The sequence below is a fragment of the Oryzias latipes genome, chromosome 6 (genome assembly GCF_053564925.1).
Source record: "Oryzias latipes strain Hd-rR chromosome 6, Olatipes_Hd-rR_3.1".
NCBI classification, from domain to species: Eukaryota; Metazoa; Chordata; class Actinopteri; order Beloniformes; family Adrianichthyidae; genus Oryzias; species Oryzias latipes.
Window position 1 is genome coordinate 31,614,158 of NC_136242.1, and position 14,594 is coordinate 31,628,751.

Below are 14,594 nucleotides of genomic sequence, written 5' to 3' on the forward strand. Positions count from 1 at the left end.
TGCTAATTTTAAAAAGTGAATAACAATTGAGTTATTGTCCCAATAAACTTTTAAAAATTATCTAAACTCTTCCCGCCAATTTTTTTTTTTGAGATTTGGGTGGCCATGGTGCAGCTGAAGGGTGGTCGACCCCTAATTGTAAAATTGCTGGTTTGATTCCCGCCTCACACGCCTATGTGTCGAGGTGTCCTTGGGCAAGACACTGAACCCCACCTTACCTCTGGTGGAAGGTTGGTGCCAGTGTTTGGCAGTGGAGCCGCCACCAGTGTGTGAGTGTGTGCGTGACTGTAAAAGCGCTGTGGGCCTTCGAGGAAGGTATAAAGCGCTATACAAGTGTACGCCATTTACCATTTTTACCATTTAATGGAAGCAGCCGTTTAGGAAAATGCCCTTCTACTACCTCTAGTGGGGTGTAGAGGAACTGCAGAGCAGAAAACGGGGACCAAATCATAAACAATGGGTTTTTAAGGAAAGTTTTTTATTTATTTATTTATTATTTTTTTTTAACATGCTGATGAGAGAGAAGTTGATACAGATGGTCATGTAGAGTTAATTGTCATTATGCTGTTTTTCAAAAAACCTGTGTCGAACATAGTTTCTGCAGAGTGGCAATAGTTAATTAGATCTATGCTTCGGCATTGTGGGCGTGACTATTAATTTAGATTAAGCCTTCCCTCGTTCCCATCATCACTTTGTTGACACCCTCCCGCTGTCTTGCAGTCCCTCTCACCTCCAACCTTAGATTCCTGGTGAAACAATATTAGAGATATCCAGCTGTTTTAAGTCCTCCACGGTAAGAAAAATGCGACAAGAGCACGTTAAAAACACCAAAAACAGGATTTTCATTGGAGTGGGATTTTAGCAGCTGGATAGAGGCTCCATCAACCCCAGAACCCCAAATGGGAATAAATGAAAATGGATGGAGAAAAACTAGAAAGTATTTTATGAATTCGAATTGAACTGTTATTGGAGTTGTTCTAATATTCAGCTTTATTGTGTTGTCAAAAACATTATCTTAACCCCCACACACCTTTTCTTTTTTTTTTTTTTTTTTTTGGCAGGCATTGCTGCACATTGGATACGTTCCTTTTGCCCTTTCGTAAATACTGAGTGAAAAACGACAGAAACCGTAAATCATCTTAAACCTGAGCCCATCAAAGCTGTCGGGACTGGAGCCATGAAGTCATCTGTCGAGAAAACAGTCAGAATCGGGGAGGATGCGGGGAACAGACCGGCGGGGCGCAAGACGATCGCTGGAAACTCCGCACAAAAAAATTCAGACATCTTATTTTTTCTTTTTTATAGAGAGAGAGAATGAGGAACCTCTGTTAGAAACGAGCCCCTGTCCTCCGCGCCACCCCCAACCCCCCCAATCTGTCCTTCTCATAAATCCATTGGTTGCGCTCGCGCCTTCATATCCAGCGGTCTGCTGCGCTCACACTCACTGCAGTTGCATTTGGGGGAAGTTGGCAGCCGGCGGCTCACAGGAAAGGCTTCCCTCTCCTCCCGGCGTTTGGACTCTGGAATTATGAGCAGAGCTGACCCAGCCTCTGTCGCCCAGTCTTGAATCTGTTTTGTGACACACCGACCGAGAGAAACTGAGACCACCATGGAGATCGGAGTCCGCGTCCTGATGGCTTTCCTGCTCCACCAGGTAAGGAAATGATGGGTGCGAGGTTTTCTTCACCCACACCGAGAGCTGTGGGGCTTCTAAGGCTCAATAATAAGCTCACCAAGTTTGTAAAGGCTCTAAAACATAAGCATAAAGAGAATAGAATTAGGACTAGATGTTGTTGGATTGTGCCTAAACAAGTTTGCTCCCGTTTGGCTGGTTCCGATGCGCGCGTGCTTCTGTGTTTGGTACCGACTGGGGGACGTAAGGTGTCGTCGGGCTTTGCTGTCTTGTCTCTTGTACTTTAGGGATTCCCGTCACTTTGTGGGGGCAGAGCGCAGAGGTTTGCGCCTGACGCGCAGAGATTTGCGCCTGACGCACAGAGGTTTGCAGGTTGGACCCCGCTTCTGTGTGCAAATCACGGCTCCGGCTCTTGTCTCCAGTCACATCTACATTCCGCTCAGCCACCAACTTGATCGTTTCTGTGGGCTTCTGAGGGAGCGTGTGTGAGTGAGGGGAGGCACAGACACAGGAGCACGGAGGAGAGGAGAGCAAACCGGAGGCTGGGAACTAACTTGGTTTTTATTTCTCTGTCTTGTTTTTTCATCTAAACTCAGAGTCTTTTCCATTTCTTCCCACTTTCCTTTAGATATATAATTTAAAATGAAAAAACAACATCTCTGCACACCAGTGTCACATTTCTTGTATTGCCTTCTAGTTTGCTTGTTGTGGTGGATTTTCTGAATGGAATCCCAGAAGCTCTGCGACATCTGACCTTCTGAGGTCAGATGAGGTTCCTCTAAAAAAAAAAAAAAAAGAAGCCAGATTTTGGTCAACAGAAGTCTTCAGAGTTTTTATTTACTTTTTAAAGAAAACAATCTGAAATTTTGAGGAGCAGTGCCAGCTAATTTCTAAATCCCTCTTTCCTTAATGCACAGACAGAGAGAGAGCCCTGAAGCATGACAGGCAAACAGCTCATTTGAGAAACTGTTTTGCAGCTTCTCTCTTTTCCTCTCATCCTCTCACTCCTTTGCTCATCCAGACTTCTGAGAGACTGCAGCTCATTTCTTATTTGGCCTGTGTAGGCTTAGTGCACACTTCCTGCTTAGTATCTGTGTATTGTTCTTTTTTTAATTAGATAAGCAGTTGGTTCATTTCCACATTGTACTTCAATCCTCTAATCTGCTGCGATCATGACTCTGGCTAACAGTGTTTCGAAAGAAATTATTTAAGTCCCTGTATTATTGATTAGGGCCTGGCCTCTTCTAATTTTCTCTTTTTTGCCACTTTTGTGAGTTTTTTTTTGTTGAGTATTTTAATTGACCTATTGGAAACTTTAAAGGGCAAAAATATTTTAAATCATTCCAGCACACAAACAATTAGCTTCCCTGATGAATATTAATCCTTTAAGTTCTCCATCATATTTTGTGTTCAGAACTTTGCAGGTATTACAGTTTGATACTCTCGGATGGACTGATCGTCTCAAACTCGAAGGCCAAGCCTGCTGTCTCCTCTAAGACTCTGTGGAATGATGGGATACCGGCAGTTTGGAATGCTTTTCTTTTTCTTTTCAAACTTCAATTTGATGAAATCTTTAAATGCAACATTACTGGTAGCATTTTGACTGTAAGTAAACCCCACGCTGAGGTGTTCAAAACGGCCTTTATTGGCCCTCCTCCCTCAGTCTGCATATTCGTGAGAACATCGTGCCACGACGACACTCGCAGCCAAGTGTGTTCTTCTAGCCAAGCAGTCACGGATGATAAGTTGTTCCACCTACCTTCCTCACACCATGCCAGCACACACAGCATGCATGCCACCAGCAGCCCCCTCCTTGATAATAAATCCTCACTTTCCAAATGAAACGGACTCTCCAGGTGGAGCGGCGATTCAAAATAAGCACAGCGCAGCCGTGAGCAGCAGGTGCAGGGATTTTTCTGCCATTGTTTTCTTCCTTTTCCTCTGTGACTCTCAGCTCTCCACATTTCATGCTTTTATCTATTATTGTACATCCTTAAACTCCCTCCTCAGCTCCTGTCCCCCCCCCCCCCCCCCCATGCCCTCCAAACCAGTAAAAAAAAAGAAACTAGCTGTTTGTTTTAATCAATGCGATTATCCACCGTTTATTTTTTGAGAGCTAGTGGCGTTTTCTGACTTCTACCTCTGGGACGGGGATGAGTTAAACTCACGGTTTAAATTCTGGGCTGGCACCTGGGTGTGTCTGTGACAGATTTGCTGGCGTGGACGTTTATGGGCGCGGTGACCAGCAGACTGTTAAAGTTCCCATTTAAGTTAGTGCAGGCCTGAGGAGAGAGAGTGGTATGGAGAGACATGGAGGGTCATGGTCTTCAGGAAATATGCTTCAACCACAGGATGGAAGCTCGCTGTAGTGTCCTGTTACTCATTGATGGAGCTCACTTTTATAGTTCCAAATACAGATTAAAAGCAGACTTTTTTTTTTTTATACATCTGGTGCATTTTCCTTGTTATGCATTTGATCCTAAAGCAGTCGTTTGATCTGGTATCATAAAAAAAAAAGCAACTGGTTACTTTTTATGCATAATCTTATTTAAAACATCACAAATAGTTTGAGATTTGAAGAAACAACAGGTGTGTTATTTATTTATTTATTTTGTACTCTTTCTAATGATATTTTCCATCAAAATGACTTGACTCGTTAGGAGCTTACGTATCGTCCTCTGCAGAGGATAATGAAGGATGCCTGCTATGAACTCACTTTCTTGAGCTTTTGCCTTTTACGAATACAGCAGATGGAGCCTGTCATGTCCATCATTTGGGACAATCAATTATCCCCTCAGAAGCAGACCCACAGCTAACTTCTTTAATTTCTCTCAGAGATGTTTCTTCATGTGAGGACTTCCTTTAGACCTGCCATCGCTCTGCCACCAAGTTCTGCTTTGGAGATGGACTTTTTCCATGAGTTTTGTTAAAGGGTGACAGTACTAAAGCCTACAAAGTCTAATGATGACACTAATGGGGAATGCTGGTCATTAAGGCAGCTTATTCCTTTGTGTCTTTCCTCTTCACCCCTATCCCTTCCTTCCTTCTTATTCACCCCCATCGCTTTGCCTTTGCTGCTTCATCACCAGAATTCAAAGAAAAGTTGGACTGGAAAGAGTTTTTTTCGTATTAACCAAATGAGAAATGGCAAAAGTCTGTAAAGAATAGTGGAAATGGTCGAGCTCGGTCTGGACACATGCTGTTGATGTGGTGCCAGCATCAGTCGGTTGTCTTCTGTGTAGTTTTGGGGTTTTTGTTCTCCTTCACTTGCCATGTGTTTGTGCCGTTTCCTGTGTGAAAGCACACAGCCCATCACCGAATGTTGTGTAAGAGCTCTTTGCAAGGCCCTTTTCCTTTTTATTTCTGGACTTTGCTGGTATTGATAGAAAACTTTAAAAGCTTCCAGTAAATAAAGCACACAGCCATGCATCCTCACACTCAAAAGTTACAAGTGAAAAGCCCTCCTGTGCCCACTCCCACACCCACTCTTTGCTTGTAACAGTGGAGCCTGAAGTGGTGACACGTTTTGTTTCTCTGTTTTCCCCTGTGCCGGTGGGTTGAGCGGCACCAAACTGCATTGGACTCTTGAGGTCAAACACTATCTAAACTCCACTGAAGGAGGTTGTGACCTTTGATCCAGACAGTCTCCTTCAATCTCCCTTTCCTTGATGCTGCTGCTGCTGAACTCTCTGGGCGAAGGGAGAGGATGGATAGGAGATGAAGTGAAGGAGGGCGAGGTATGGAGGCAGCGAGAGTAGTAATTAAAGTAAATACGTCCCCTTCGCGGTCTATTAAAATCTGCCTGCATTTGATATAAGTGGCCTAATTATGCAAAACACATTGGACATTGGGTGATTTACTTGTGAAATGTGCCAAGTGGAGAGGAAAAAAGAGAAAAAGCTTTGTCCCGAGAGAGCAGATTAATGGCTTATTTGTGAGTATAGACAGACCAACATGAGCAGACACACAAAAAAGTCCTTAGTAATCATGTGTGAAGGACACAGTGGTGGAGTCCAAGGCTGTTGCACTAGTTCATCACACTTTCATCTCGGTTTGATCTGCTTTTGTCAATTTAGCGGTCAGACAAGCAGATAAACATGCACGAAGATAAAGTGGGTGACGGCTACATAAAAGGCCGCACAGACTGCGCTCAAGATAATGAATAAAAAGAAAAGCAGCTTTGCTGATCAGAGGCAGTATCTGAAATGCCTGCAAGCAAGGCATGGCACCCAGCCTTCCTCTACCCTTCTCCATCTCTGGCCTTATGCCTCCTCCTCCTCCTCCTTGTTCATGATCTGCTCTAACACCCTTCGTACCACATCAGGGATATTCATGTAATGTTCACCCACTCTTTTTGTCTCAGCAGCCTCTCAGACATCCAAACATGCCCCTCTCTTCACACTGTAAGTGACACGCCAGCTCAAGGCTGTGCTTGGTGGGTCAGGAGCGCGAGTCCTTTTCTCAGCATGATTGCAGCGGCTCTCTCTACAGCCACAAAGTGCACCAAGCTGCCACTGGCACAGTGGGAGTATTCATGTAAAAAGCTACCGCTTTTTTCTCTTTAACAAAGGCAGAAAGCAAAGATACTTTAAGTTGCATTAGTCTGTCATTGAGTGAAGCTCAGCTATTGTTTTTTTAATGTTCAGTTCAGGTAATGAGTAGCAGATCATTCCTGACTGAGTTACTCACTGCAGGTCTCTGAACATTAAACTTTTCATTACAGAAAGTTGTTAATTATACTCACAGGGTCAAATGTGATGATGGAGATTTCCGATTGCTGAACATATTTTTCATCCTGTTGCTAGGGAGCTTCCATCCTTCTCCTGCCATATGGTTCCTGCTAACGCAATTCACCAAACGCCTATACTGACGGGCTAAGAGGTTGCAATGAAAACCATATAATGGAAAGTTCCATCTGGCTTGCTGCTCTTATTAAAAATAATTACAGCTGTTTTATGTCTTTATGTTAAATGCTCGTATCAAACGAAATGGTGCAGTGGGGAATAAAAAATGAACTGTAATCTGCTGTGCTCGTTTCATAGATTTCGTTAGAAAAACATGCAAAATTAGAAGCCAATTTAACCCCAGTTGAGCTATATGCAGCACAAAGTAAGATAAACACCTACAGGGTCACTTGCGTGCTTTAAAGTTAGAATTTTTCAGCAACATTTGCTTGATTAAGTGTAGAAATATTTGCGTCTTTAAGCTTTACTTCATTTTCATGTGCTTCCTGCTCTAGGCTCACCTTGCATGATCTTCATGAACTAGTTTACCTCTAGCTCTTGACTGAAGTTTTGCTCAGCAATAGTGTTAACTCAGCTCAATTAACCTTTTGATGTTTCTTTTTGAATCTAGTTAGATGGGAAAATGCAGGTGGGAAGAAGCTCCAGGCGTCAAAGCGCTGTTGAGCGAAAAACCAAAGTTTGGTTTGCTTTTGGTTTGTGCTGACCGTTTAGAGCCGCACGTCTTATGTCAGTGCACTGCAAAAACGGAAACCTAAGACACTTGTTTCAAGAAGAAAAATATAATTTTCTGTCTCGCACAGAAAATAATCTTAAGAAAGTTTCTCAAACGTAAAATAATCATGTCTTAGTGAGTGCATTTTCTCTTAAAATACATATTCTTGGTCACAGCATTTTTCTTACCCCATTAGCAGATTTTTATTTTGCTTTTTTGCATTTTATCTCTCGTCTTTCTGTGAAACACTTGCTAACCTAAAGTCAAATTCTGTTTATTTAATTTTTTTTTTGTTTTTGTAGTTTGTATGTTAAACTTGGTAAGAAACTGAAGTCCACACAGCCTTTTTTTTCCATCTGGATGAATGAAAAACACTAAACTTCCACAAAAAGTACAAGACAAACAAATGACGATGTAATTAATTAAAAGACGTTTCTTTACTTTTCTTTACATTTTCCCCTGTGGTGGACTGGTGAACTGCCAGGGTGTAACCCGTCTTTGTCCTGAAGTAGCTGAGGGAAGTTTCAGCAAACCCTTATGATTCTTGCACACAACAAAGCAGGAACAGAAGATGGATCCTCGTTTAATAATAATAAAAAAAAAGTCCTGCTTGATTGAAGTCCTTATCCACTCTTCTGCATGCAGTACAGCCTCTGCTGTCTAGATGGCGACAGAATGCCAAATATTTATTGCAGTGATGTCAGGTATAATTGTCCCATGTTAATGCTGAAGCTGTCTCTTAGCAGATTTGTTCAAATATGTTATATTTGCTTGTTTTTTTTATTCTTCTAGCAGATGTTTTGTAGAGCCAGAGTGGTCATTCAAACCCCTGAGCCAGAATGTAATAAAAAAAAAAAAAAAAACGGACAGAGATTGGAGGACTTATTTGAACTGAACGCACAAAACACTGTACTGGTGCCGAGGCAGTCAGGTCGCTTCCAGGCAATTAGAATTGCTCTTCCCACTTATTTCTTTTGATGTCTGCATGTGGGGAAATGAGAGTCACTGACAGAGGGGGCTGCTACTTCAGTTGAATTCTTTTAAACACAATTAATGTGGCTCTCTATTCAGAGGTTTATCTCTTATTAAGGCAAGCAGGTTCTTGGCTTTGAGCTTACAAATGAATTAAATGACGGGGCAGGAAAAATTAAAGCACATGAAAATACGAGGGGAATGGATTAGTAATAACCTCAATGATGGCTTTATGTCCCGGTTTTGCTGTATTCTGAAGTCTCAACTAATAGAATTTTAAGTCTGGACTGGGATATGAAATACAGACAATGCATCCATTATCTATGAGGTTCATTTCTATATTTGCAGGACTCGTCAGTTATTTTTAAGGACCCTCGTATAAAGAGCTACATTCTTAGCTGAGCTACTAGAAAACATACTAACTTTCAAGAAGCAAATATAATCATTTTTTATCATTTCTTTTTTGTTTGGGACATTTCCATCAAAAATTCTTGGATTAATGAACACTTCCTGTTCATTTAGCCATATTAACTGTTATCCTGTGCAGAGATGAGGGAACTATAGTATAGCGTGACAATTGGTGATTTTATTTAATTATTTTCTGCAATCCTTTGTTTTATGAGGTACCAACAGAAATGAAGCATTCATGTAAGTGATGGAGCTGTGAAACAAAATAATCTAATAGCAAAGCTGTCACTCAGCTGATCCAGATGTTTCCATTTGAACATGCTTTTGGATTTTACCCATCGACTGTAAAAGAGAACTGGAACGAGTGAGTGTGACCTGACCAATAGAAAATGGTTACTTCTGGTTCCAATGAAACAAAATTAGTTTAGTCTCCATTTATTTGGCGATATGGACGCCAAACAGCCAGACGACATCATAAGCAGTGATTGGCCTGAAACGGTTTGAGTCATCACTTCTATGGCAACCACTCTCTCCAATCATCAGTGAGCTTGTTCACACCCTATCAAATGAAATGTGTCAAATGGTTTGAATGTTGGACATGGGGGGCCAGCAGACATCACCTACTTTTGTTGAGGCATCTCATCTGATTGGCCAGTTTATATCTTTAATAACTTGCACTACAGAAAAAAATAAAATGGAAAAAAAGGATAATCAAGAAGATGTTTTAAAAAGGGAGTCAGAGCAAGAATTGTTATTCTGACCAAAACACACTGAGTAACAGCTGTTTTTTCTCTCTAGAGAAGTCTATGGGATTTTGGCTTCTTGGAACCTGCGATAACTTCCTGTTTGGAACGCCAGGGGGGAGGTGTCACTCGGTCCAGTTCTGATATAAAGTCAATGATTTAACCCTGAGACTCTTTCGTCTTCTGACACTTGTAACTTTAAAAACAAGCGATGTTTTTAAAAAAAGTATAACACAGGTGGTTTAACTTATTTCACTAGGTCTACTACAAGCTTTTCTATGCTACTTTTGTACAGAAAATGGCCTTTAATCAATCATCCAAGTTATGTTTATGGAACACAAACGCAGATGCATCTGCAGATATAAAAAAAAAAACACAATAGCCATTTTAGAATCATTTCAAGACTATTTAAACTTCCTGATTGTTTTGTTTTTTTATCCGAACAGAACTTGTATTTGCAAATAGTAAAGACACTTTAGCAGCAGCAAAAAATAAATAAATAAATAATCTGTAGGTTTGAGGAAATTCACACATGTTCAGAAAAATTGAGAGCTTTTGGTAACGGTAAACATGCCAGAACCCACATGGGATTGCTGAGGTAACATGCCTGGGCATATGAAATTGCAGATTGGCCCAGGAAGGCATGTGGAGGTGGCTTGTTCACCGCCTCACACATGGTGTGACGAATTCAAAGTACAGGAAAATATAATCGTGATTAAAAACAAGGAGTCACAGGGCCAGTTGGTGTTTTCTACTAGGCAACCCTGATCCACCAGCACATAATGGAGTTGGCCTCCACCTTCTCCTTATCTGAACTTCACCTCTCTCTTATCAAGTATAGGGGAAATGCTGTTGTGCTATAGGATTTCTGCCACAGAGCCTCCCTGAGAAGCGAGCCGACTGGATTTGATTTTCATTAGGATTGCATGTCTTTACTGTCACATCCCTTCCCCATCTCACACGCTTTGGTGGACACAATTTTCCGCTGGGGTGGCAACCACACTGACGGCTTGGTTTTTTACGCTGCAGCAGAGTCGCACTGGGTGGCCGGTTATCAGTGCATTTACCATTCCAGACCCCCTGTGGCTGACCTGCTCAAAGAGGACTTTTTTTTTTTTTCTGTGACCAACCGCCACGCTCCACTGCCACACTGACATTCACCACCTTGAGAATTACAGTGAGTTTAGAAGGTTGTCAAAATTCAAAGGAGATTCTTTTCATACTTGGGATGGGCACAAGTATATTCATGATCAAATAATGCAGTGCGACACAGCTGAGACAAGCTGCTCTTCCACTGAGCAATTGGTATAGATCAGTCGTGGATAATTATTTCTAATAGAGCCAGAAAAGGAAGTGGTGTCCTTCCTAGCGAGTTAGGTTGTGTGTACTTTTGGAACCTGGAGTGTTTGGCTTGACCTTTTTTGTCTTTAAGATTAAATTTTCTATCAATAAATGGACTGGCAACTTCCTTTATTAAGTTTAGCCTTTGCAGTAGGAATCAGACTGGGGAATTTAAGTGTAAAGTGAACTTGAAAAACTTAAAAGTATAACCCGATGAGATGTAGCATCCTTCTTCCGAGATGCCGTCAAAAATCTAATCTCATAGAGCTTTGAATTTAAACGCTTGTTGGGTAATGTATTGTTAATTTTTGTAACAATAAAAAAGGACATCTGCTTTGTGTGCCACAATTAGTTAAAGAGGACAAAATGTGATCCCCAAATATTTTTATTAAAAAACACATCAGAGCCAATAAAGTCTAAAATAGTTTAATACAAATCATTTAGTGACTCATACGATTGGCAGGGTTGCTCTTTACTAACACCTCTTTACTAACACCTCAGAACCAATCCACAGAGATTATTGTAAGGACCACTCCGATCATCTTTTCAACTATTTTGAGGTCTTTTAATCATGATTATGCCGTTTTTAGCCAAAATCAGGTAACCTATGTTGTTTTCTAGGCCATAGTTTCTGCAGAGCGGCAGGAGTTCATTAGAAATACTTCTTTGAGTTGTGGGTGGAAACTTTGGAGCGGAGTAACACTCACCTGTCCAGCATATTATATACATCACAAATAACCTTTTAAACTGCATTTTTTGTCTGCTCCTGATTCCCAATGATTTATAATGAAATCCTCAGAAATGCAATTTTAAGGTTAATTTTCTTAATGAATGTCCTTCATCATCAGAAAATGCAACAAGATGAACATGTCAAAAACACCAAAATCTCAATCTTCATCGGAATTGGTCTTTGAGGGGGCACACATGAGCATGCGAGACGATCTTATAAACAGCTTCAGCATTGTAAATAATTGGTAGCTTCAGTAACAGTTTTTTTCAAGTTGACCTGGTAAGACGGAGAGATTTGTAGAAAAGCAAAGTTCTATTCATATGATGAGAGCTTTTCCTTTGTAATGTGAATTGAAATGCATCATAAATGTTAACTAAGAGCCAAAAAAGAGACTACAAATTTAAACCCATTAACATTTATTGTTGGCATTCCATCTAAAAGTTAATTGATAAAGTATATGGTTGACCGCAGATGTCATACATTAAAACTGCTTCATCATCAACCCAATTTTGCTCTTTCTGTTAGTTGAAAATCAGACCATGAGGACTCTTGGATATAGCAAATATTATAGCCAGAGGAATGGACCAGTGTCATCTACATATAATTTGAGAATTTAAAAATGTCATTGAAAGTTCTCCTAAGTCGGTAGAGAATTTTAAACTGATTTGACAGAAATCATTGATAAAAACACGAAAAGGACTCAAAAATTAACCTGTGGTACACCTTAATATATAAGATTTTTAAGTATGAGATTTTAATCTAAATAAAAAAAAACACCCTTTAAATATCTTACTATTGTAAAGGGGAAATTATTTTCCAGCCCTGCGACAGACTGGCGACCTGTCCAAGACGTACCCTGCCTTCGCCCACGAGTGGTCGGGATAGGCTCCGGCAGCCCTGTGACCCCAAAGGGAACAATACAGTTTTCGAAGATGACTGAATGACATTATTTTCCAAGTATAAAGGTAAACATTTGAGGTTTTTGCTTAACTCTCAAGAGAGTTCAGCTTACTGTGCCTTGTTGTTTGGCTGCTAGGGTTGGCATTGGTTAATGAGCTCCTGCGTGTCACATAAAAACAAAAAGGGGGGGGGGGGGGTCAGAATTGCTAACAGATGTCTAGGAAGACAACTAAGACGAGCATATGAGGATTGTCGACTTATGACAGGAAAACTGATAGGAGGTAATATTTTTAGCAGCTCCTTTAATTTATATGTATTTCTTGGTATTAAAAAGTTTTATCCAAATTCTTATGCATAAATGAGTTATTAAATTATATCTGCTTATTGCTGTAATTTAATACAGATTACAATTTAAATTAATTAAAAAATAAAATATTAATTTAGCTTTTTAATATTTTTTAATATTTCTTTGAGATGGTCAAGTAGCAGTGGCTATCAGCGTCTCTTCTTCCTCTTTCGGCTTCTCCCATCAGGGGTCGCCACAGCGAACGAGTCGCATGGTAAACTTGGCAATGTTTTACGCCGGATGCCCTTCCTGACGCAACCTTCTCAAAGCAACCGGGCTTGGGACCGGCACATGGATAGAGAAGGGAACAGGGAGCAGGCCGGAGTCGAACCCTGGTTTCACAGCCGGAAGGCGCCGCAAACCAGCACGAGCTAAACCCAGTCAGTGTCAGTGGCTATCGGCGTCTAATTGTCTTTTTCAGCCGTAAAAAGCACTTAAGCTTTAATCAGATTATAGTTTTTCGTATTAATGGAGTTTCACATTCACAAGTCCTCTTATTTTCGGTTGTCAACTTTTCCTTTACCTGAAAATGCAGTGGACTGAAAGTAAAGCTTTGACCTTCACCTTGAACTGCGTCACTATTGCAGACTGAGTGACAAGTGGTAGGAAGTTAGAAATATTGCACTGCGAGTATAATTGAACTACAGCATTCACTCCTAATGCTGTGTTTTAGTTGAAACAAGCAGAAACCCAAACACTTTAGAAAACAAATGAGTGTGTCAAGCATTTGACTCAACTGCAGGTGCTCCTTCATAACACTCCACATCAAAAGTGCGCAATTTATTCACTCTCCGCTTCTGATTTTTGAAGAGGCCTCAACACCCACCTTTTGCTTTTACAGTGGGTAGGTAAACGCAGCTTCTGCTGCTGCAAGCTTAAGTGAAGTTAGGCAAAGAAGAGGTAAAAACTGCACAGGAGGAACACTATTAGCATAGAGTTGCTAAACTACTGTAGTACAAGAAGTTTCTCTTTCCTTCTTCAAATGTGAGTGGAGATCATTTCAGACAAAAACTTGCGATTTCAGAAATAACACGTCGACAGCTGCATTTGAGTATAAAAGGGAGATAGATGGAACCACTTAAAGCGCTTGCAGCTTCTGAAGGAGTCTTCCTGTTCAATGCTGCTCATGTTAATGTAAAGGTCTTTGTCCTAAGTGGGATGTGTACCATAAAACTACATTAACCCTGGTGCTATCTTAGATGACCCCCCCCCCCCCTTACTTTGACGTGTTCTCCCTACCATGACAAAGGTGGATAAAGGTGGAAAGATGTCATGTAATCCATGGACACCAGTGAAGATCACAAATCATTAAAGAAAAAGGTTCAGAGCACTGTCTGGTGGGTCTAGATGACCCCACTCCCAATTTAAAGTGCCTAGGATAGCACAAGGGTTAAAGCTGCAGAATTCCACCAAAGTTAAATATATAACGTTAAACAAACACAAAATGTATTAGGGGCCGAAAATAAAATACATATTTTTGAGAATAATTTTGAGAATTGATCAAAGGTGATGGATGATAGAACAGACATTTACATAGACAACTGCATCAAGGGGGCAAAAAGAACCATTCATCTTGGTTTTATTTTTTTATGACTAAACGTCTGCGTCCCATATTGATTTTTAAATGTCTCTGCATTGTCTTTTTCCAGCTCAAATAAAACAATCTTATTCAAATCATTTAAGGCTCTTATTCAAAAATGTAAGCTGTGAGGAAAAATACAGTCGAACACAGATGACCCACAAAAGTATCAGGCCGGTCTGAATCAGACGAAAACCTGCTATTCTGTTCTGTGGGACAAAATATCTTATGATGTGACTTTTAGCACCTTTAGCCTCGTTTCCACTGAACGGGAGGTTTAGAATGGTCCAGGCGAGCATTTCCCCTCAAAGTTGGACCGTCATGGCGCATGCGGGGTGAAACGTAACAACAACAACAATGGAGGTCATCCAGTAGCTCATTTCTAGAATTTAATGTTGTGTGAGAGAAGATTACGGGTGGCGAAGAGGAATACAGTTACTCTCTTGGTGCCTTCTTTTGTCATAATGCCCTTTAGCCAATCAAGG

General features: G+C 40.8%; 1 protein-coding gene across 1 annotated transcript in view; it reads left to right on the plus strand.

Moving 5' to 3' along the window:
- The first annotated feature begins 1,306 nt into the window (after positions 1-1,306).
- Positions 1,307-14,594, plus strand: part of LOC144992519 (cadherin-13-like) — a 149,438-nt gene continuing 136,150 nt past the window's right edge. Inside the window, exon 1 of the mRNA XM_078949219.1 lies at positions 1,307-1,654. Coding sequence (XP_078805345.1) covers positions 1,610-1,654 — 45 coding nt within the window. The 5' untranslated portion in view covers positions 1,307-1,609. The remainder of the gene's footprint in view (positions 1,655-14,594) is intronic.